The sequence below is a fragment of the Capra hircus genome, chromosome 14 (genome assembly GCF_001704415.2).
Source record: "Capra hircus breed San Clemente chromosome 14, ASM170441v1, whole genome shotgun sequence".
Taxonomy (NCBI): Eukaryota; Metazoa; Chordata; class Mammalia; order Artiodactyla; family Bovidae; genus Capra; species Capra hircus.
This window is the reverse complement of record NC_030821.1, coordinates 79,424,297-79,444,673: the sequence shown is the minus strand read 5'-3', so window position 1 is coordinate 79,444,673 and position 20,377 is coordinate 79,424,297. Positions and strand designations below refer to the sequence as shown.

The window sequence follows — 20,377 nt, the reverse complement described above, 5'->3', positions numbered from 1 at the left end:
TGAGAAGACTGCACACACTGCCGTGGTTGAGGTCTGGAAGTGCACATGTCCTGGGCTGCCTGGTTGGCCAGCAGGACGCCCCGTGTGAGGCAGGCTCTGCTGACCAGTTAGGTGGCCGTGCCTGCCCCTGACCATGAGGGAGACGGCAGGTGGCTGGACCCTCTGCCTGGAAGAGTCCTGGGAGGGCAGGTGGCCACCACCACCACCACTAGGGGCTCCCTCCGAACTTTCTTTCCAGAGACCATGGCTGGGCCATTCTTAGATGTTTGGTGAGGACCCCAGATGTGAGGAGGGTCTCTGGAGTGGAGACTTGCTCTGCACCACAGAGGGAGCGTGCTCGCACTGGCCTGGTGGTCTGACGGCGGGCGGCTTTCCTAAGGGCGCCGGGCCCTTCGCTCCTCCACGCGCAACCTCTGTCTCCTGGGCTTCCTGGCCATCTCTAGCTGATTCCGCAGGCCCTTGGGCAGGTGCAGCCCTGGGCCTGGGGTTGGATCCCACAGCCTGAACGTGACCGAGGCCAGGCGGCCGGCTGGGCTTCCTTCACTGCCCCTTGGCGGCTCTTACCTTCTCTTGGAAAATAAGTGCCCAGTAATGCCACCTCCTGTGGCCGGGGTGACTGACTGGGAGGGGACTGCTCACACCCCTTCCCACTTAAACGCCCGACCCTAGACCCCTCCTCGGGGAACCAGTGTCCTGAGCTACCTGTGTTTCCTCTTCTGCTTTGGGCAGAGGCCGCATAAGAAAACAAAGGGGAAGGAAGTGCAGTGGAGTTTGTAAGTTCTGGGCTGGTTGACTGATGCACAGTGTAATAAGGGTTTCAGCATTTTAAAGAGCACTTTTCCTCTTGTTTAATAATAACCCTAGGAAACAGTTGTTCTCTGCTGTGGGGCACCCTGGGGCTGCAGGATGCTAAGCCCATCGCTGGACTTTCCCCCGAAGCATGATACCAACCCCTGCCTCCAGTCATGAGACCTAGAAACATCTCCAGGCATCACCCAGTGCCCCCGGGGCTGAGACTCACAGCCTTAAAATAATCCTAGTGCACTTACTGCAGAGCCCTGTTGCCCCAGTGTTAGCTGTTGCTGAAATGACTCTCCGACACGCAGTTGTTGTTCAGTTGCTAAGTCGTGTCCAGCTCTTAGCGACCCCATAGACTGCAGCACGCCAGGCCTCCCTGTCCGTCACTGTCTGCCAGAGCTTGCTCAGATTCATGCCCATTGAGTCAGTGATGCCATCTAACCATGTCATCCTCTGTCATCTCCTTCTCCTGCCCTCAGGATCAGAATCTGTTCCAGTGAGTTGATTCTTCGCATCAGGTGGCCACAGTGTTGGAGGGTCAGGATCATTCCTTCCAGTGAATAGTCAGGGTTGGTTTCCTTTAGGATTGACGGGTAAGGATTGACTCTCAAGAGTCTTCTCCAGCACCACAGTTCGAAAAGCATAAATTCTTCAGTGCTCAGGCTTCTTTATTGGAGAAGGAAATGGCAACCCACTCCAGTGTTCTTGCCTGGAGAATCCCAGGGACAGGGGAGCCTGGTGGGCTGCCGTCTATGGGGTCGCACAGAGTCAGACACGACTGAAGTGACTTAGCAGTAGCAGCCTTCTTTATGGTCCAACTTTTAACATCCGTACGTGACTACTGGGAAAACCATAGCTGACTAGATGGACCTTTGTCGGCAAAGTGATGTCTCTGCTTTTTAATGCACTGTCTAGGATTGTCATAGCGTTATTTCCAAGGTGCAAGTGCCTTTTAATTTCATGGCTGCAGCACAGTCCACAGTGATTTTGGAGCCCAAGAAGATAAAGTCTTCCACTGTTTCCACTTTTTCCTCATTTATTTGTCGTGAAGCGATGAGTCCAGATGCCATGATTTTCATTTTTTGAATGTTGAGTTTTAAGCCAGCTTTTTCACTCTCGTCTTTCACTCTCATCAGCAGGCTCTTTAGTTCCTTTTCGCTTTTTCCCGTTAGAGTGGTATCATCCGCATATCTGAGGTTGTTGATATTTCCCCTGGCAATCTGAATTCCAGTTTGTGCTTCAACCAGCCCAGCATTTCTCATATTGGTGGCTCAGACGGTAAAGAATCTGCCTGCCATGTAGGAGACCTGGGTTAGATCCCTGGGTTGGGAAGATCCCCTGGAGAGGGGAATGGCTGCCCACTCCAGTATTCTCGCCTGGAGAATCCCACGGACAGAGGAGCCTGGTAGGCCGTAGTCCATGGAGTCACACAGAGTCGGACACAACTGAATGACTTCCACTTCCAACTTGCAGAGTTTCCTTTATTTCAGCTTGACTTTCAGGATAGACACACAGTGGGACCAGGGGCGAGGGGACAGAACTGATGGGTTTGAAGATGATAATTAAGTCCTTAGGGTCTCAGAGAAGACGGGTTACTGTCCCTCTTGCCAAGAGTTCAGCCGACCAGGGATGGCATGAGAGAGTGCTTGCTGCCAAGGGTTCACGCTGGGTGCTTTAACACTGTCCTGCTTACATTGTGCACATGAGAACGGGTCACGATACCGTGTGTTTTAGAGAAGAGTGTAGGAAGGTGCCAGTTTGGAAACACTGGCCTTGATGGAGATGAGCGATTGTATGGTGGAGGACATTTGTGAGTTTGATGGCAGCCACAGGTGAAGGGTGCAGCTGTGGACTTGCAGCGAAGTGGGAGGCGTAAGAAGCAGGTACATTGGTCGGACCCCTTGGACCAGTCAGTGATTGCCCGAGAAGTTTTGGTGGCAGGAAAGAGAGCATGAGAAAGCCTCAGTTTGGTGGAAGAGTGAGGCGGGGTCTCTGAACCCCCAGGGTCAGCAGCTCAGCTTTGCCAGCAGCGGGGCCAAGGACCCCCTATCACCTCCAAGGCTCCCTGAGAAGGAAGCTTAGTGAAGACTACCCCTCAACTTCTGGTCCTTTCTGGGGTGAAAAGTAGGAGTTAGATGTCTTGGATTAAGTGAATATTAAGCAGAAATATTTTTATTTAAAACAATTGAAATTTTTTGGTAAGATATCCACCCACCGACCCACCTTAACATAAAGTCGCTTGTTGTGTGATGTCAGGTCCCTTCAGCTTGAATGGAGGCCCCCGTCCAGAGAGCAGGGATGTAAGTGCATCCTTGTCTGGCCTTTCACGGGGGTGCAGCAAGGGGGACGATTCTAGGCAGGTTCTCAGCAGTCGGCACCTGCTCCTGGCGTGTGCGTCTAGGTAGAGACTGGTCACCAGTACCAGGAAGGTGGAAAAGCAGGACCAGGGCCCGGGTTTCAGCACCCCCTGGAGTGCTCCTCAACATGGTGGTCAGCGTCTGGCCCTTTGGGGCCCAGTGCCCATGGTCGGTCCCTGGCCTGGCCGAGGAGCAGAAACGGGAGCTCTTTCCAAAAGTGCCCTTTTCTCTCGTCCTGTCTCCCGTTGTTGTCCTGGCTATATCCTCCCCCAGGACCGATTCCATACTGGAAAACATTGTTTCTCCGGGGACTGGATTTGTTTTCTCCGCAGGTGACTCTGTCCCCTCCCTGCTCAGAGAACCAAGGGCCCCGGGTGGGCCCGGATGGTGGGTGAGGGCGGGCGGCCCCGGCCCGTGTGACCGGCTCTTGCTCCCTTGCAGATCGCCCAGTCGCTCGATGGGGCACGCCGGCGGCCTACCTCCGTGTGTCACCTGCCCGCCTCTCAGCAGCAAGGAACGGAGCTTCAGCACCTCTTCAGTAATGATGATGAAACTGGTATTAACTGAATGGCATTTATGGATTTTTAACTCTAATTCACAGTAAGCCAGAAAGCCATATGTTCAATCCAACCAAAAATCATTCTGTTTTGCTGCGTGTCTCATCCGACTGTGAGAAGTTTCAAGATACCTGTTTGTACAAAGAGGAATATAAGTGTTACTTGCCGGAGGAGCACAGCTGAAGCAGAAAGCGAAGACGTCTTAATTTATCCTTAAAGATATATGATAGAATTATTTATTTAGGTAGAGTAAAGAGATATATATATTTTTTTGGTGGTGATGAAAATGGCTCCACAGAATGCCGACGCAGAATCTATGCAAGTTCAGGAGCTCCCAGTGCCCCTGCCAGACCTACAGAAGCCGGGGAGGGCAGAGGCGGAGACGCGGGACGAGACCGTCAGTGAGGGCTCCATCGACCGCATCCCCGTGCGCCTGTGGGTGATGCACGGGGCCGTGATGTTCGGCAGGGAGTTCTGTTACGCCATGGAGACGGCGCTGGTCACGCCAGTCCTGTTACAGATCGGTGAGTGCCACCCGCGTCCCGGGCTGAGCAGTGAACGCAGGTGTGGGTGGGCACACGGGCTGACCGCGCCCCCGGTCTCCCCTCATGGCAGCCTCCTCTGATGGGCTTTCCTCCTGTGTCGGTGGGGGCAGGGTGGGCGGGGGTGATCCTCCAGACGTGCACGTGGGGTCAGAGGCCCCGGCCAGGTGGTACTGGGTGTCCAGGTGCGTGTGGCCTTCTGAAGCTCTGACTTGGCACACCCTCGCCTCCCATGAGGTGCCACTTGCCGAGCCCCGGGCCCCCCCACCCCCAGTGCAGCCCCCAATCATGTCATCTGGCCGAGCCCGTGAGCCCCCACCCCCAGTGCGCCCCCAACCGTGTCATCCTGGCCGAGCCTGTGAGCCCCAACCCCACTGCTTTTCCGTGGAGTGAGGTAAATCGCAGGCCAGGTCGGGGACCAGGCACCTGCTCAGAACAAGGCCTCGCTGTAGAAGACACTGAAGAATTCTGTTTCCTTTATTTTCATCTTGTTATTGACTTAAATAGAAGTTTATTGTGGAAGTTAGGAGCCTGAATGATGGGCATTTCCAGAAATATTGGGATTCTCAGAGAGACACTCTGTCATCCCTTGCACATTACTGCGAGAAAAGTCTCAGGCCCTGAAAGAGCATGGTCAGAATGTTTAATTTTCCTCATTGTCTAAGAAAGTCTTAAAATCTCTACGCTCCCAACTTTGTAAGAGGTCCGGGTAAGAAGCGTGCTTCATTCTAGAAGTCCACGTGTGCACTGTAAAATATTTTAAATATTTTGAAGCTCTGATTTATTTTGGCTATCCCTGGAATGTGTCTCTCTCTGAACTTGATGGCGTGATTCTTGTTCAGAGTACATGCTCAGGCCTGCCAGGCGCCGGACCCTGGAGGGCGGTGGGCAGGGGCTGGTGCGGGTCCCAGCTCAGCAGGTGCCGCGCCTGCCCGCACCGTGTCATCAGGCACGTGACCAAAGGGGCAGGCTGGTCACTCTCTGCGTTTGCATCCCTGTGCTCCCGCGTGCTTTCCCTGTGACACCCCGGGTGTCTGTCTGTCTCATCTTTCGTGAGGCTGGAGGGACGGCCCACACCTGGGCAAGTCGAGACCCTCTCCTGGGGAGCTGGGGACCATGGGGTGTGAACCACGTTCGCCGTGCTCTGTCCTCCATCTGCATGTTGGCCATCCCTGCACTCACCCCGCTCTGCTTCCTCTGGGCCCCCAGGTGCCAGGCCGCTAGGGGCAGATGGAACACCATGTCTGGCAGTCCCACGTGGCCTCGTTCTGGTACTGGGAGCCAGCGAGTGACCAGCCCAGCAAGAGCCGCCTTGCTAGGAGGAGAGCTGGGCTGAGATGCCGGCCCCTGGAGGACCTGGGAAGACCTCTCGGGGGGAGAGGGTGGGAGTGCGGGGCAAGTCTTGGAGCCCACCTTTGTGGCCAGACCCCGGGCGGGCCGTGTGCGGTGGCATGGAAACTTACCAGGCGCATATTTCGCGCCTCAGACGTGCCGGGGTGTGGGTTCACAGTTGAGGTCATCACGAAAGCAGTGTGGCCAGACTCGGGGGGTCAGAGGCAGGTCCCATGTTTACCTTCTATGGTCTTTCATGGTTCTGGCTCTGATATTTGAGGAGCAGGTTGGTAGCAGGAGTACAGGTTTGGGAGCGTTTCCACGGTGACGGGTCACGTGTATGGTGGCCCAGCACCCTGCTGCTCACACAGCCTCTTGGCACTTTCACACTGTACAGGTTCTGTGTCTCAGTTTCCACACAGCTTACATTTCACTGTGTGGTTCTGAGTGTATACGTATCACACAAGACTTGCAACCATTTCAGATAATCCCGGATAATGTATATTCTAAGTTTTCTATATAATGCCTAGGCTATGCATTAACTGTAGCTTTTAAAAGTTGCAAGTGTGTCTGTTCCATGTGACCATACACCAGTGATGATGAGAAGCAGGACAGTTGTCATCATAGTTAAACTGTGATGGAACGGCCCAAAGGGGATGGAGGTGACCCTTGTCACTGACCCTGGACACTGCATAGGAGAGCAGGACTCTGGCAGAAGCTGTTTCCATGGGCTGAAGGAGCAGAGCTTAACGAGAGTTGTCCTGAGATGGGCTTAGATAGGAGCCAGACAGTAAGGCCTGATCCTTTTCTCAAGGTTGTACTTGAATTTCACTCTTGGGGCAATGTTCAGTTCAGTCACTCAGTCATGTCCGACTCTTTGTGACCCCATTGACTGCAGCACGCAAGGCTTCCCTGTCCATCACCAACTCCTGGAGCTTGCTCAAACCATCCAACCATCTCATCCCCTGTCGTCCCCTTCTCCTCCCGCCTTCAGTCTTTCCCAGCATCAAGGTCTTTTCAAATGAGTCAGTTCTTTGCATAAAGTGGCCAAAGTATTGGAGTTTCAGCTTTAGCATCAGTCCTTCCAGTGGGAACATTCAGAACTGGTTTCCTTTAGGATGGACTGGTTGGATCTCCTTGTTGTCCAAGGGACTCTCAAGAGTCTTCTCCAATACTACAGTTAAAAGCATCAATTCTTCAGTGCTCAGCTTTCTCATAGTCCAACTCTCACATCCATACATGACTACTGGAAAAACCATAGACAGACCTAGGGGCAATGTAGTGGTCAGAGTGGTCTGTCACACCCAGAAGTACAATGTTTATTATTGGATTTTGTATATTAATAATTATTAAAGCTGAAACGGGAATTTCCCTGGTGATGCAATGGCTAAGACTCCAAGCTCCCAATGCAGGGGCTAGGGTTCGATCCCTGGTCAGGGAACTAGATCTCACATCCCTCAACTAGGAGTTTAAATGCTGCAACTAAAGATCTGGCATGGCACAATGAAAACTGAAGGTCCTGCATGCTGCAACTAAGACCCAGCGCAGCCAAATACGTCCATACGTGTGTGTGTGTGTTTTGTGTGTACATGGGTGTACATGGATATTGCACATGTCAATATGTGTTGTATATGTACATTGTGTGTGTTGTATGTGTACATGTGTGTGAATGTGTATGTGTTGTATATGTACGTGTGTGTATGCGTGTGTAGATGTGTGTATGTACGTGTGTGGTATATGTATTGTTGCTGCTGGTAAGTCGCTTCAGTCGTGTCCGACTCTGTGTGACCCTGTAGACGGCAGCCCACCAGACTCCCCTGTCCCTGGGATTCTCCAGGCAAGAACACTGGAGTGGGTTGCCATTCCCTTCTCCAATGCATGAAAGTGGAAAGTGAAAGCGAAGTTGCTCAGTTGTGTCTGACTCTTAGCGACCCCATGGACTGCAGCCTACCGGGCTCCTCCACCCATGGGATTTTCCAGGCAAGAGTACTGGAGTGGGGGTGGTATGTGTACATGTGTGTATATGTGTGTTGTATATGTACGTGTGTGTATTGTATGTGTACGTATGTGTATGTGTGTGTTGTATATGTACGTGTGTGTATTGTATGTGTACGTATGTGTATATGTGTGTTGTATGTGTACGTGTGTGTATTGTATGTGTACGTATGTGTATATGTGTTGTATATGTACGTGTGTGTTGTGTGTGCGTATGTATGTGTTGTATATGTACATATGTGTATAGTATGTGTGTGTTGTATATGTACGTGTGTGTATTGTATGTGTACGTATGTGTATGTGTGTTGTATATGTACGTGTGTGTATTGTATGTGTATGTATGTGTATATGTGTGTTGTATGTGTGCGTGTGTGTATTGTATGTGTACGTATGTGTATGTGTGTTGTATATGTACGTGTGTGTTGTGTGTGCGTATGTATGTGTTGTATATGTACATATGTGTATAGTATATGTGTGTTGTATATGTACTGTGTTGTATATGTACGTGTGTGTTGTGTGTGCGTATGTATGTGTTGTGTATGTACATATGTGTATAGTATATGTGTGTGTTGTATATGTACGTGTGTGTTGTGTGTGCGCGTATGTATGTGTTGCGTATGTACATATGTGTATAGTATGTGTGTGTTGTATATGTACATGTGTGTATATGTGTTGTGTATGTACGTGTGTGTATTGTATGTGTACGTATGTGTATATGTGTTGTATATGTACGTGTGTGTATTGTATGTGTGCGTATGTATGTGTTGTATATGTACATATGTGTATAGTATATGTGTTGTATATGTACTGTGTTGTATATGTACGTGTGTGTTGTGTGCGTATGTATGTGTTGTATATGTACATATGTGTATAGTATATGTGTGTTGTATATGTACGTGTGTGTTGTGTGTGCGCGTATGTATGTGTTGCGTATGTACATATGTGTATAGTATGTGTGTGTTGTATATGTACATGTGTGTATATGTGTTGTGTATGTACGTGTGTGTATTGTATGTGTACGTATGTGTATATGTGTTGTATATGTACGTGTGTGTATTGTATGTGTACGTATGTGTATATGTGTTGTATATGTACGTGTGTGTTGTGTGTGCGTATGTATGTGTTGTGTATGTACATGTGTGTATAGTATATGTGTGTGTTGTGTATGTACATGTGTGTATATGTGTTGTATATGTACGTGTGTGTATTGTGTGTGTACGTATGTGTGTACGTGTGTTGTATATGTACGTGTGTGTATTGTATGTGTACGTATGTGTATATGTGTTGTATATGTACGTGTGTGTATTGTATGTGTACGTATGTGTATGTGTGTTGTATATGTACGTGTGTGTTGTGTGTGCGTATGTATGTGTTGTGTATGTACATATGTGTATAGTGTGTGTGTTGTATGTGTACGTATGTGTATGTGTGTGTTGTATATGTACGTGTGTGTATTGTATGTGTACGTATGTGTATGTGTGTTGTATGTGTACGTGTGTGTATTGTATGTGTACGTATGTGTATGTGTGTGTTGTATGTGTACGTGTGTGTATTGTATGTGTACGTATGTGTATGTGTTGTATATGTACGTGTGTGTTGTGTGTGCGTATGTATGTGTTGTGTATGTACATATGTGTATAGTGTGTGTTGTATATGTACGTGTGTGTATTGTATGTGTACGTGTGTGTTGTATGTGTACGTGTGTGTATTGTATGTGTACGTATGTGTATGTGTACGTGTGTGTATTGTATGTGTACGTATGTGTATGTGTTGTATATGTACGTGTGTGTGTGCGTATGTATGTGTTGTGTATGTACATATGTGTATAGTGTGTGTTGTGTATGTACCTGTGTGTATATGTACGTGTGTGTGTGTGCGTGTGTATGTGTTGTGTATGTACATATGTGTATAGTATATGTGTGTTGTATATGTACGTGTGTTGTATATGTACGTGTGTGTTGTGTGTGCGTATGTATGTGTTGTGTATGTACATATGTGTATAGTGTGTGCGTTGTATATGTACGTGTGTGTATTGTATGTGTACGTATGTGTATATGTGTGTTGTATATGTACGTGTGTGTATTGTATGTGTACGTATGTGTATATGTGTGTTGTATATGTACGTGTGTGTATTGTATGTGTACGTATGTGTTGTGTATGTACATATGTGTATAGTGTGTGTTGTATATGTACATGTGTTGTATATGTACGTGTGTGTTGTGTGTGCGTATGTATGTGTTGTGTATGTACATATGTGTATAGTGTGTGTTGTATATGTACATGTGTGTGTTGTATATGTACGTGTGTGTGTTGTATGTGTATGTATGTGTATGTGTGTTGTATATGTACGTGTGTGTTGTGTGTGCGTATGTATGTGTTGTGTATGTACCTGTGTGTATATGTGTGGTGTGTGTGTGTGTGTGTGTGGCTGAAGCTGCCGTCTCACTGTGGACACTTGGATCCACCTGATGGATGTCTGCAGGTGTGAGCACCACCGCAGTGCCCCCGTCGTCCCAGGAGGCTCCCTGGTGGCCCGTCGCATCAGTGCCCCTCCATGGCGGGGGTCGCCTCTGTCGTGGTCCTGCCCTGTCTGAAGTTTGTACGAGCAGAATCACGCAGTAGGTGGTCTGGTTTCTGCCGTGCTTCGGCGGTTGGTTCGTCCATCCTGCTGCATTAAGTGGTCCACTGAGTGGACACACCCCCTTTCCCCTGCTCGTTCACCAGCCCAGAGCGTCTGCGTCGTTTCCATCTGGGGGCTGTTTTAAATAGAGCTGCTCTGAGTCTGTGTGGACTTGTGCTTCATTTCCCACGAGTGGAGACCTAGGAGTGGGGCGGCTGGTCCCACGTAAGCGCAGGTTCGCTTTACAGGCAGAGCCCATTCCGACCGTTCCCCACGTCCTTGAGAACACCTGCATTCCTCTTCAGACAGCGATGTTAACCATCTGTTCCTGTGCCTGTTGGGCCTTCGTGTATCTTAGGTGGAGTGCGTACTCAGATTGTTTTGCTGATATTTCAGTCAGGTGGTTTGTCTCATTAATGAGTGGTGAGGGTTCTTTATTAAGAAGTCCTTTATCAGATGCGTCTGCCTGGGGGCATCCAGTTCTGTCCTGGGCTGATGGACTTGCTCATCACTTGTGTGGTGAGCCCATCACAGGGCCGGGCTCTCACGGCCAGCCTGTTCGTGTGCTTCCCACCCGGGAGACTCCAAGGAGCCACCTGAAGTGCCATCTTCCCGTCACCATTCTGCGCAGTCTCCCCCATCCCCCACCCCTACCCCCCGGGCCTGGAGCAGTTTCAGACGCTCACCGGTGCTCCAGGCCCAGGGGATGCTCAGTGAGCATTCGTGGGAGGAAAGAATGGGTGATGCAGCTTAGACGCCCGATGTGTCGGTGTGCCTTCTTCAAAGCCCAGCTCCTGGTTTCCTGCCTTCCAGAGTCTGTCCCCGACAGCTGGCCCCCACCCGGGCTCTTGGGGTGGTCCACCCTCTGGACCCATTGATGCACGCAACACAGAAGGCCCATGGGATTCCCCAGGGAGCCAGTCAGCGCCCACCCCAGCGGAACCACGTGCATTGCCTCTCATTCAAGTCACACGTGTTTGCTCTGGGAATGACCGGGCCTGTCTCCAGTGGAGATGAGGGCACAGGAAAATACTGTGGACGCAGCGCTGGTCACTCTCCCACCAGCAGGCTTTTTTCTAGTGGCAGCGTAAGGAAGCAGAGGCTGGGAGGGCTGGCCCGCCTGTCTTGGGGGAGCCCACCAGGGGCACGTGGGCTGTGTTTAAACCTTGAAGCGTCTGGCCTGAGTTTCAGCTTCAGCATCCCAGCCTTTCTGGTTTGGTCCGATGGCCATCCATGAACAGAGTTCGTTGCTACGTCTGCGGGGGGCTGTGTTCCGCTCAGATCCCCAGCCCTCTGCCTGGCCCCTCACCTGACATTGCGTGTCTGCTGCGTTGAGGACCTGGGGAACAATGGCTGGAAGGCGGAGTGCCCTCCCCACCACGGCCACGGCCTGAGCTTACACATGGGCCCAGGAAGTTGACTCTAACCTAAACACTGATCCCAGCCATCAGTCCTCAAAGTACCTTGTCACCCCACCGCCCCGAGGGTGGGTGCGGGCTGAGGGCCGCCTGGGTCCCAGGCTGAGGGCTGCCCAGGCTGCGGGAACCTGGGAAGAGGTGGTGGTTTCTAAGCCGGGCATGTGTTCCTCAAGCTACACACCTGCCTGGCATGGCCGCCGGCCTGCAGGAGGAGCTAATTCCAGAGACACCTGCAATTATGAGGAGAGTTATTCCAGCCAAATAGAAAATATAGATTCTACAAAAGCCACTGCCCTTTGGCATGCCGCAAAATTACCATGTCAGTCCTCGATGGGCGGCCGCGGGTTGGGATGCCCGCCACTGGGGAGTACCGTGCAGTGAGGGTGTGGGGGACGTGCCCAGAAGCAGGTGGAGGGAGCCTGCTGGCAGGGGAGGTGAGCTCTGGCCCCGCTCTGAGGGGGCCCCGCTCCCAAGCTGTTAGGGTCTTGGTGGTCAGAACTCAGACCCCGTGGTGCCTTGTTCACTCCCGTCCACCTCCCCGAGGAAGGGCTCGGCTTCTCGGTGGGAAGGTTACCACTCCTGCTGTGGTCTGGAAGGCAGCTAGGCCTGGCCTGTTGCATTCCTGGGTCTGGGGAACTGAACTATAATTCCAGCACTTGCTGTGGTCTGTCTCTTAAATCCGGCTTGTTGCGTGAGCTGGCTTGTCGATAGTCATCCTAGCTGTCACTCTCAGCTGTGCGTTCTTGTGTTTCTTTCACACGAGTCTTGGGGCTTTGGTGTTTGGTTACACGTTGTCTCCTGTGATCCTCAGCTGGTGGCACGTGTGTTGACAGATAGCCTTGGCAGGGCTTGTCTGATTCCAGCTCTGGGGTGATGGAGCCGTTCTGTTTTCATATCTTTTCATGAAGGGGGTTAGAGGACAGGGTCTCTGCCCACCCTGTCCTCCCTCCTCTCTCTGATCCTGGACCCGCTGACCCTGGTGGCTGCTTGGCCACCTGCCCTGTGGGGGGTGTAATAGGAAGTCAAATCACCATGCTGTTTTTGTAAAGAGGTGAATAATTTTGGAAAGTGCAGTTTAAATCGCACCTCTGTGAGCCATCTGTGTGTGTTTGCTGGCCCAGGTGCCCCCGCCATCAAGGACACTGCAAGTGCTCATCCACGGGGGTCTGCCGCAGGAAGGCCTTGCCTGGCCAGGCCGGTACCTGCAGTGAGAGCTCCTGACTCCACGTGAGCACATCTTTATGCTGGCACCTCTAGACCAGTAGCAGAGCCATCCCTCGGCGCTGGAAGGGCAACACTGAGCCAGCAGGCCTTGGGGACAGCGGCAGGGGGCAGGCAGGTGCGGCCGGGACAGCCGCCCCTCCTGGTCACACTGGCTGGGCCGCAGAGGGGGCAGAAGGGCGGTTCGGGCGGGTGGCGCCCACCCCTTCGAAAAGATGCGGGGCAGCAGTCCTGAGACTGCGGCTCCGCAAGCTCAGGAAGAACGTGGTGCAGAGCTGGGGCAGCCACTGGTTCTCCGCTCTCCTTTGTAGGAGAAGGGCCTTTAAAAACTGGGCCTCTGCTTTCTTGGACCCAAAACACTTTCACCAGGTTCAGGATTCAGAGGTCAGGGAAGTGAGACTTCCGTCCGTCTCCTGTCCTCAGCACCTGGTTCTGTCCCTGGAGGAGCAGGTTTCATGAGCCTCCTTCTGGATGTCTCCCACACGTGTGACATGTAAGACACACTGTCCCCACTAGCAGCAGAGAGCGTCATAGACAGACGAGAACCCAGGTCCAGGTCAGGGCAGAAAGCCCGTTATTTTATCCAGGCTCTTGCTGCGTCCTCCTGGTGAGCCCGCCCACCTTGGTGCCGACCTTGGGGCTGGCCCAGGTGCCTTCAGCCTCACCATCACCCCCCCCCTCCCCATCTAAGAGGCTCCATCTCCTAGATCCCCACACCGTTAGTCAAGCGTCTCAGCTTCTGGAGGGGCCCTTTAAACACACGTACCTTTTTAGGCTTCAGGCTCAAAGTGAAATCGCTCAGTTGCGTCTGACTCTGCTAACCCATGGACTGTAGCCTACCAGGCTCCTCCGTCCATGGACTTTTCCAGGCAAGAGTACTAGAGTGGGTTGCCATTTCCTTCTGCAGGGGATCTTTCCCACCAGGGATCGAACCTGGGTCCTCCCGCATTGCAAGCACACGCTTTCCGTCTGAGCCGCCTGGGAAGCCAAGGAGGGAAGAGCAGCAGCTGAAAATTGTTGCTCTGTTAGTGCCAGGTGGGGCTCTGACAAGTAAGACCCGCAAGCTCGCAGCCGGACAGAGGGTGAGAATGCGACGTGTGGGGGCAAGGGGCCTTCGGGCCCCGCTAGGCGTAGCAGCGTCCGTGCCTGCCTCCTGCAGGGCCGGTGGTCTGGGGGCTGAGGAGAGGCTGCCCAGGAACTTCTGCAGACCAACTCCTGGTGCAAGCCTGGCACTGCAGGTAGGGGCCCACGGTTTGCACGCCGTGTGTGTGTATGCGCGCATGCAGGTATATGTGTGCACGTGCTGTGTGTACACTCAGGTGCACCCTACGAGCCTGGCCTCAGAGTCAGGGTCAAGTGGGAATGAGGGGTCCCTGTCAGAGGAGAGTCTGGGAGTAGCCTGCCCAGAGCCAGAGCAGCCCCCCGCGAAGCTCCGGAGCCCTCCTGGACGGACACAGTCTGGCCCCACAGAGCTTCCCCCTTGGGAAGGGGCATCTCCCCCCCGCCCCCCACTGGTTCCTTCTTCGTTCTCGAAACACCCTTGAAGGAAAAGGAGAGTCCTAGAAGGGTGTCCTGTGGCCTCTCCGCTGACAGATGCCAGTTTCTCTCCTGATGGAAGTTGGGGGGAGCAGGGCTGTGCTGCCCCAGAGTGACCAAGTGCTTTGTACATTCATGTGTGGGGAAGCTTGGGTTTAATCTTGTCTGTCTCATTCAGGAGGAGTGAAACTGTGTTCATTTTGTGTCTGTCTGTCTTTTTCTTTTTTAAAAGCACTCTTCCCACTTTCAGTCCTAACAATGTGAATCAGAATTCCGAGGATGTGATGTGTCAGAACTGGAGCCTCACCTTTTCTTTCTGTGGGAAAAACCTGCCCTTTAGCAGCTGGCCTTAAAGAAAACACGGAAGCTCGAGGCGCCATAAGTGCCAGTCACTGTCCTCCACTCCCTGGATCGTGGAGAGAAGCGGACCGTGAGGCCGGCACCTGCGGAGCAGAGTGGGGCTGTGACCCGGTGGCCCCCAGCTGCACCCCCTGTAACCCAGCCCCCTGCCCGCCCCCAGGACTCCGTGCCTGTCTCTAACGCCGTGTGCCTTCTGGTGCCACTGACTCAGGCTAGCGCTTGCCATCCATTGGGCAGCGCCCGGGGGCACACACGCCTTTGGTGAGAATTGAGCGCTGTGGGCTCATGCTGTGTCCAAAGTGAGGAGCGCGCCATGCTGAGCGCCTGCGTGCTGGATGGACTCGGGAGCGGTCGTGCCGTGGAGCACACAAGCGTGCCCTGCACCCTTCTCGAGCGAGTGTGGATGTTGCCCGCAGGTGGCCGGTCGTGAGTTACCTTTAGCGTCAGGCCTCCAACGTGGCCCTCCCAGCAGCTGCTTTTCACACCTCGTGCTTCCCCAGCTCAGATGCACTTCCTAGAAACTCCCTTTGTGTATAGTGACCCCCGGGCCTTCTGCAGGGGGCGCTCCTGGTTGGTTTTCCTGTTTTGTCAAAGAGCTGCCAGCTCGCTGCCCTGTCTCCTTTGTGCCACCCAGTTCCTAAGGTGCCCCTGTCTGGTTCTTGTGGGTCATCCGGCACTGTTGGCGCAAAGCTGCGTCACCGAAAGAGGGACAGCTGAAGGAGGCCGGGAAGAGGGGCAAGTGGTGGAGGCTGGAGTGGTGGTTCTGGGGACCCGCGCGGGGAGGACACCCCGCCCAGCCTGTGCCACTGCGCTGGCTGCCGAGACGACGCCCACAGGCCCTCCAGCCCCTGGGCGGGGGGCTTTCAGGCTGGCGGCCCGCTGCTCTTCAGCGCGTGGCGGTCTCTCCCTGTGTGGGGCTTCGGTCCTGGGCTGAGGTTAGCCCAGAGCATGTGAGCTTAAATTCTGCTTTGGTGCTTCGGTCGTTCTTCAGCAGCAAAAACCCCACCAGGCTTGGCCATCCTCCTCCGGGTGGTAGAGCGGTCTTAGTGTTGCTTCTGATCTGACAGTTGTTTTTGTATCTGTGAAAGCTGATGCTGTGCAGACCTGGAGAATTTTATCAGAGCCGCTCTCAAGATGGGTTTCCCCGGGACCTGTCCACCCTGTCTGGGCTTATGCTTGGTCTGCAGGCCCGGAGGGCAGGGTCCCCCGGTGTTGGGGGAGGGGTCCCCAGGCTCCCCAGGCTCCCCAGGGTTGGGACGCAGACCCAGGAAGAGAGCACTGGGCTCCAGGCCCTCATCCACCCCCATCCCAGAGCGCCGTCGGGGGAGGGGCGGGCGTGCCCGCAGGGCTTAGGCACAGAGGAGGATGGTAAGTGGATGAGATGGGCCTTCACAGGCGTCTGTACGAGTGAAACAGTCCAGACACAGAAGGACAAGCGCTGTGATTGCACCTCTGCTCGGGACCAGATGTCGGGGCTGAGGGAGGGGCCCGGGAGGGCTTTAAGGGGGATGGAGTTTCCGTTTCACAGGTGAAGGTCCTGTGGGGACAGCAGGGGACTTGCACCTGAAGTCACTGAACCAAACTCCTCAAAGCGGTCAGAGAGGCAGCTTTCACATGATGGATATCTTACCCCCACTTTTTAAATGTGGAAAAAAATTGGACGGGCCGTTCTATCTGGCTGAAAACTGGATTTCCTGCTGACGAGAGACTGAGGAAGCCTGAAGGGTGACACATGGCCCGAGCTGGGAGGTGGCGGAGGGCCCACACTCGCCCACAGAGGGGAGGTCCAGACGCGCGCGTCCGAGCCTGGGGGCCCTGACGTGACACCCACCCGGGCCAGGGGACCCTTGCGGTCCCCTCAGAGCCCAAGCAGCATGCTGGAAGGACAGGCAGGAGTCCGTCAGAACCTCATGGAGTCTGATGAATTAACTGAAGAACTGTTGTGCAGGGCTGCTTTGTTTGGGTTGGGAAGTCTGGATTTCCTCGTGTTTCAGATCATTGTATTTTAGGGACAATGCAATGTCAGCCTCAGTCGCTTTTCCCAAGGAATTCCATGCCTGTTTTTCTTTCATCAAACGCTTATTGAGCACCTACCCGCCAGGTGCCGGGCGTTGTGCCAGGTCCCCAGGCGGGGTGAGCAGCCAAGGCTTCTGCTTCGATGCGGCCATGCACACGCAGGGACTGAGCATGTGGAGGTCTCTGTGGGGTGACGGGCACCTGCGCTCCAGGGACCGAAGGGTCCCAGGTCCAGGGAGGCCTGGAGGGGGTCACCGGTCCCGCACACCAGCTCTGAGCTCGCGGAGCCTGGGCTCAAGGCTGTGGTTTATGGTTTGGAGAAGGAAGGGCAGTCGGAATACAGGCCACTGCCCTCTCCGTTGAAGATGAGCGTGGGGATGGCAGAAACGGGACAGGAGGCGACAGCCGGGCCCAGAGAGGAGGGGGTGGGGAGGTTCGTGGGGGAGGTGGCCTGGCCTCCTGGTTGCCGAATGCACAGGGGTCAGGAGTGAAGGTGAGTCATTGCCACATTCCAGCCTGCGGCGTGGCAGGGAGAGGCAGAGGGAAGTGTGGCCTGCTGGGGGAGCCGTGACTAAGTCTGAATGGCACAAGCTTGGTGCCAAGTCCTGTTTGGGAAGCTCTGGTTCCTGGTGGGCCAGATCATAGGAGGCCTTAGAACCCACTCCTCGGAGGTGATTTCCAGAGAAATCTGAGTGATTCCATCCTTTGCCAATATTGCACACGTGAACCTTAGTTAAAGCAAGAATGGAGCAATTATGTTGCATTAGGTAAGTAATCTTAGAGACAATTTAAAATATATGGGAGGATGTGCGTAGGTTATGTAGGTTACGTGCAGATACCTACCATCTGTATCAGGGACTTGAGCACTTGTGAAAAAGCTCAGGGAGGGTTCTGGGGCCAGCCTTCTGTGGACACTGAGGGGTGAGTGTACACTTGGGTGAAAGGACAGGAAATGCTGTCAGTTATTCCCGCAGAAAGTGATCATGTCACTTTGTAATGAAAGCCAGAAAGAAGTCAAATAAACTTTAGCAGAGCATTACAAGTGTGTGTTGGAATGATAAGGAACCGGGTAACACAGAGCCGGGGTTCGGGGTGATCTGTCTTCCGTGGGTCCCTTCTCAGGGGAGCCCAGCCCACGGGCCTCCTGCTGCTTGTCAAAGCAGAGCTCTCCAGGGAATCACTCTAAATGTTAAGTTTTTCTCTTAAGCCTGCAACAAGATTATAATCACAGGTGAATTTTTTCAATGGTAAATTTTGGAACAAAGACTCTCTTTGCTGTTAAAAGCAGTCAGTGTAGAGTGTGTCCGCCAGCAAGCCATGGCCCTGATGGTAGGAGTTTTGTCATTAAAAAGCCAACTATTTGAATCCCATGCAAAATGCATACACGTATAAATGACGGAAATGGTGCGTGGATAGGGTTTGTCTTCGGGTGCAGCGTAGGTAGTTTTCCCCGTTGAACTGGAGAGACCGCGTGAGTGTGTCTTACAGCTTGTAAGCTTCAGGGAAGCATCACAGAAAGAAACATGAAGGAACTGCCAGCCCTCGTGAGGACTTGGGAATGGTTGTGTTAGTACTTTATCTGCAAACCTGGAAAAGCGGTTCCCACCCAGGAGATGTAGCTCACACTGCAAAACTAGGCAGAAACTGAAAGCCTGAGTCTCGCTCCAAGGCTGTGAGGCTGGACGCCTGCCTGCTGGGCTGTTGACCGCAGCTGGAAGAGCCCTGCCCTGGGCAGGAGAGATGGAGGTAGCTGGCACAGGCTCGGCTCAGGGTTGGGGCGGGGGGTGACACCGATTCTAGCGAGTGTCAGGCTTTATCAGTTTCAACCAAGTTACGTGTCCTCAAATTCCCTCTGGATGTTCACGCGTGTCCCTTTCGCTGTTGTTTATTACCGGCATGGTCAGCGGGCATCTCTGCCTGCTCTGATCGATGCCGGGGCATCTCCGCGTGGCTCCCAAGCTCTGCCTCGGCCGAGACCCTGACCCTGAGCACCTCCCTTCCCTCCGCCCCTGGGGCTCTGCTGCCCAGAGCGCTCCACTGCAGGCCTGGCTGAAGCCCTGGGTCCCCATGTCCTCCCTGCAGTCTCTCAGACTGTGAAACTCCTTTCCTTCACCTTTGTCGTGCTAGAGTGTGACCGAAAAGCGGGAGTTAACCAGAGCCAGACAGGAAACGCAGCCCGTGTAGACAGAGCCGCTGCCTGGGGAGCGCTTCCCCAGGCGCCCGCCCCTGTAATCGGACACTCATGGCAGATACACGGGGCCTCATGAGCAGCTCATGCATTTTAATCGTTTCACTGAAACGAAGAGCCAGGGTAGACGTCTCATGCTGTGGATTTCTCCGTGTGGGGTGGTGGCCAGCGGTGTGGCCCCCGAGGGTCAGGCCCAGCCTCGCCTTGGGTCTGGTGAGCAGAGTGCAGGGGCGCAGGTCACTGGCATCGCGGGAGGTGGGCCCCCACCCCTTGCAGGGGCCCTGTAGCCCCGTCCTCAGGGAGAGCCGGCCAGCACAAGCAGAGCACACTCCCTTAACCCCAAGCTCCAAGGTCAGCATGCAGGGCGGCCCCTGCACGTGGGCTTGGAAGCCCCGATTCCAGCTGCTGGGAGGAAGGCTCACCGCAGAGCCTGGCGTGGGGGCCAGGCCAGGCTGCCGCCTTCCCCCATTGCGGCTCTGGGGCCCGCCATGCTGCAGGCAGAGTGTGGTGAGACCATGGCTGTGGCCTGTGGGGGAGACCGTGCCGAAGGCAAGCAGTCTAGGACCAGGGTCGGACAGAGCGGCACGCTGCCTGACCACCAAGGCAGGCAGCATGGAGGGAGGCGAGGCTGGGCGCAAAAGCTCGGTGTCAAACAGGCCATGAGCGAGGCTCCCGGGCTGCCCCAGGCGCCTGGCCGTCTCCTCTCAGCCCTGGACAGGTCTGCTCTGCACTATGGGAGTTGGGGCTCAGAGAGGGAGGTGACCTGCCCAGGGCTCCATGGCCAGAAAGCGTAGAATCAGGGTTTGAGCCTCTCCTTTTCTTCCGGCTGGGCCAGACCGGAGGCTGCCGTGAACTAGGAGAGAGCTAGGTGTTCCCTGCTCTTAGAAACGAGATGTGCGGACCCTGTGGTAACCATGCCAGCAGCAGCTGGTCCAGCGACCTGATCCTCCCACCAGCCTGGAGATGGCGTTACCGCGCAGATTCTTGCAGGGGAGGCAGCCCCCGGCGGCCCCGCCAGCTGTGCTGGCTGCAGCTGTGAGAAAGGGAACCCTGGTCAGCGGGTTCCAAACGTGCTCAAGATCTCTCTCGGTTAAGGTGGTGCGACCTTTCGTATGAATTCCACTTTTAAAGTTCCCGGACGGCCTGCTAGTTTCCCTGTCGTCGTGTTTTCAGGAGGCAGACTGCAAAGGCCCTGCTGGCTGCAGCCCGGGGCGTGCCTGAGCTGGCTCCCAAACTTCCATGACTCCCCAGGGCCCTTGGCTGAGAACATCCACTATTTAAAAGTTAATTACACGCTTGCAGTCAAATTGTGTTGACAGGAAGCTAGCACACACGCGTGCCTTCCTGCCTGCTCGTCTGCACTTCACTGTCCTCGGCCCTCGGGCGATCCCGGCGCCTTGTGTCTGAGCTCCTGGTTCATTGACATCATGTAGGTGT

The 20,377-nt window shown here is 54.0% G+C and overlaps 1 protein-coding gene across 4 annotated transcripts in view; it reads left to right on the top strand.

Annotated features, from left to right (window-relative positions):
- Positions 1–20,377, top strand: part of SLC45A4 (solute carrier family 45 member 4) — a 70,744-nt gene that overhangs the window by 32,039 nt on the left and 18,328 nt on the right. For 3 of the 4 annotated variants that reach the window (XM_018058641.1, XM_018058638.1, XM_018058640.1), the window contains exon 2: positions 3,597–4,236. In XM_018058641.1, coding sequence (XP_017914130.1) covers positions 3,993–4,236 — 244 coding nt within the window. In that variant the 5' untranslated portion in view covers positions 3,597–3,992. Of the gene's footprint in view, positions 1–3,449; positions 4,237–20,377 lie in introns of those variants that run through there. The other variant, XM_018058639.1, reaches the window with a different exon arrangement.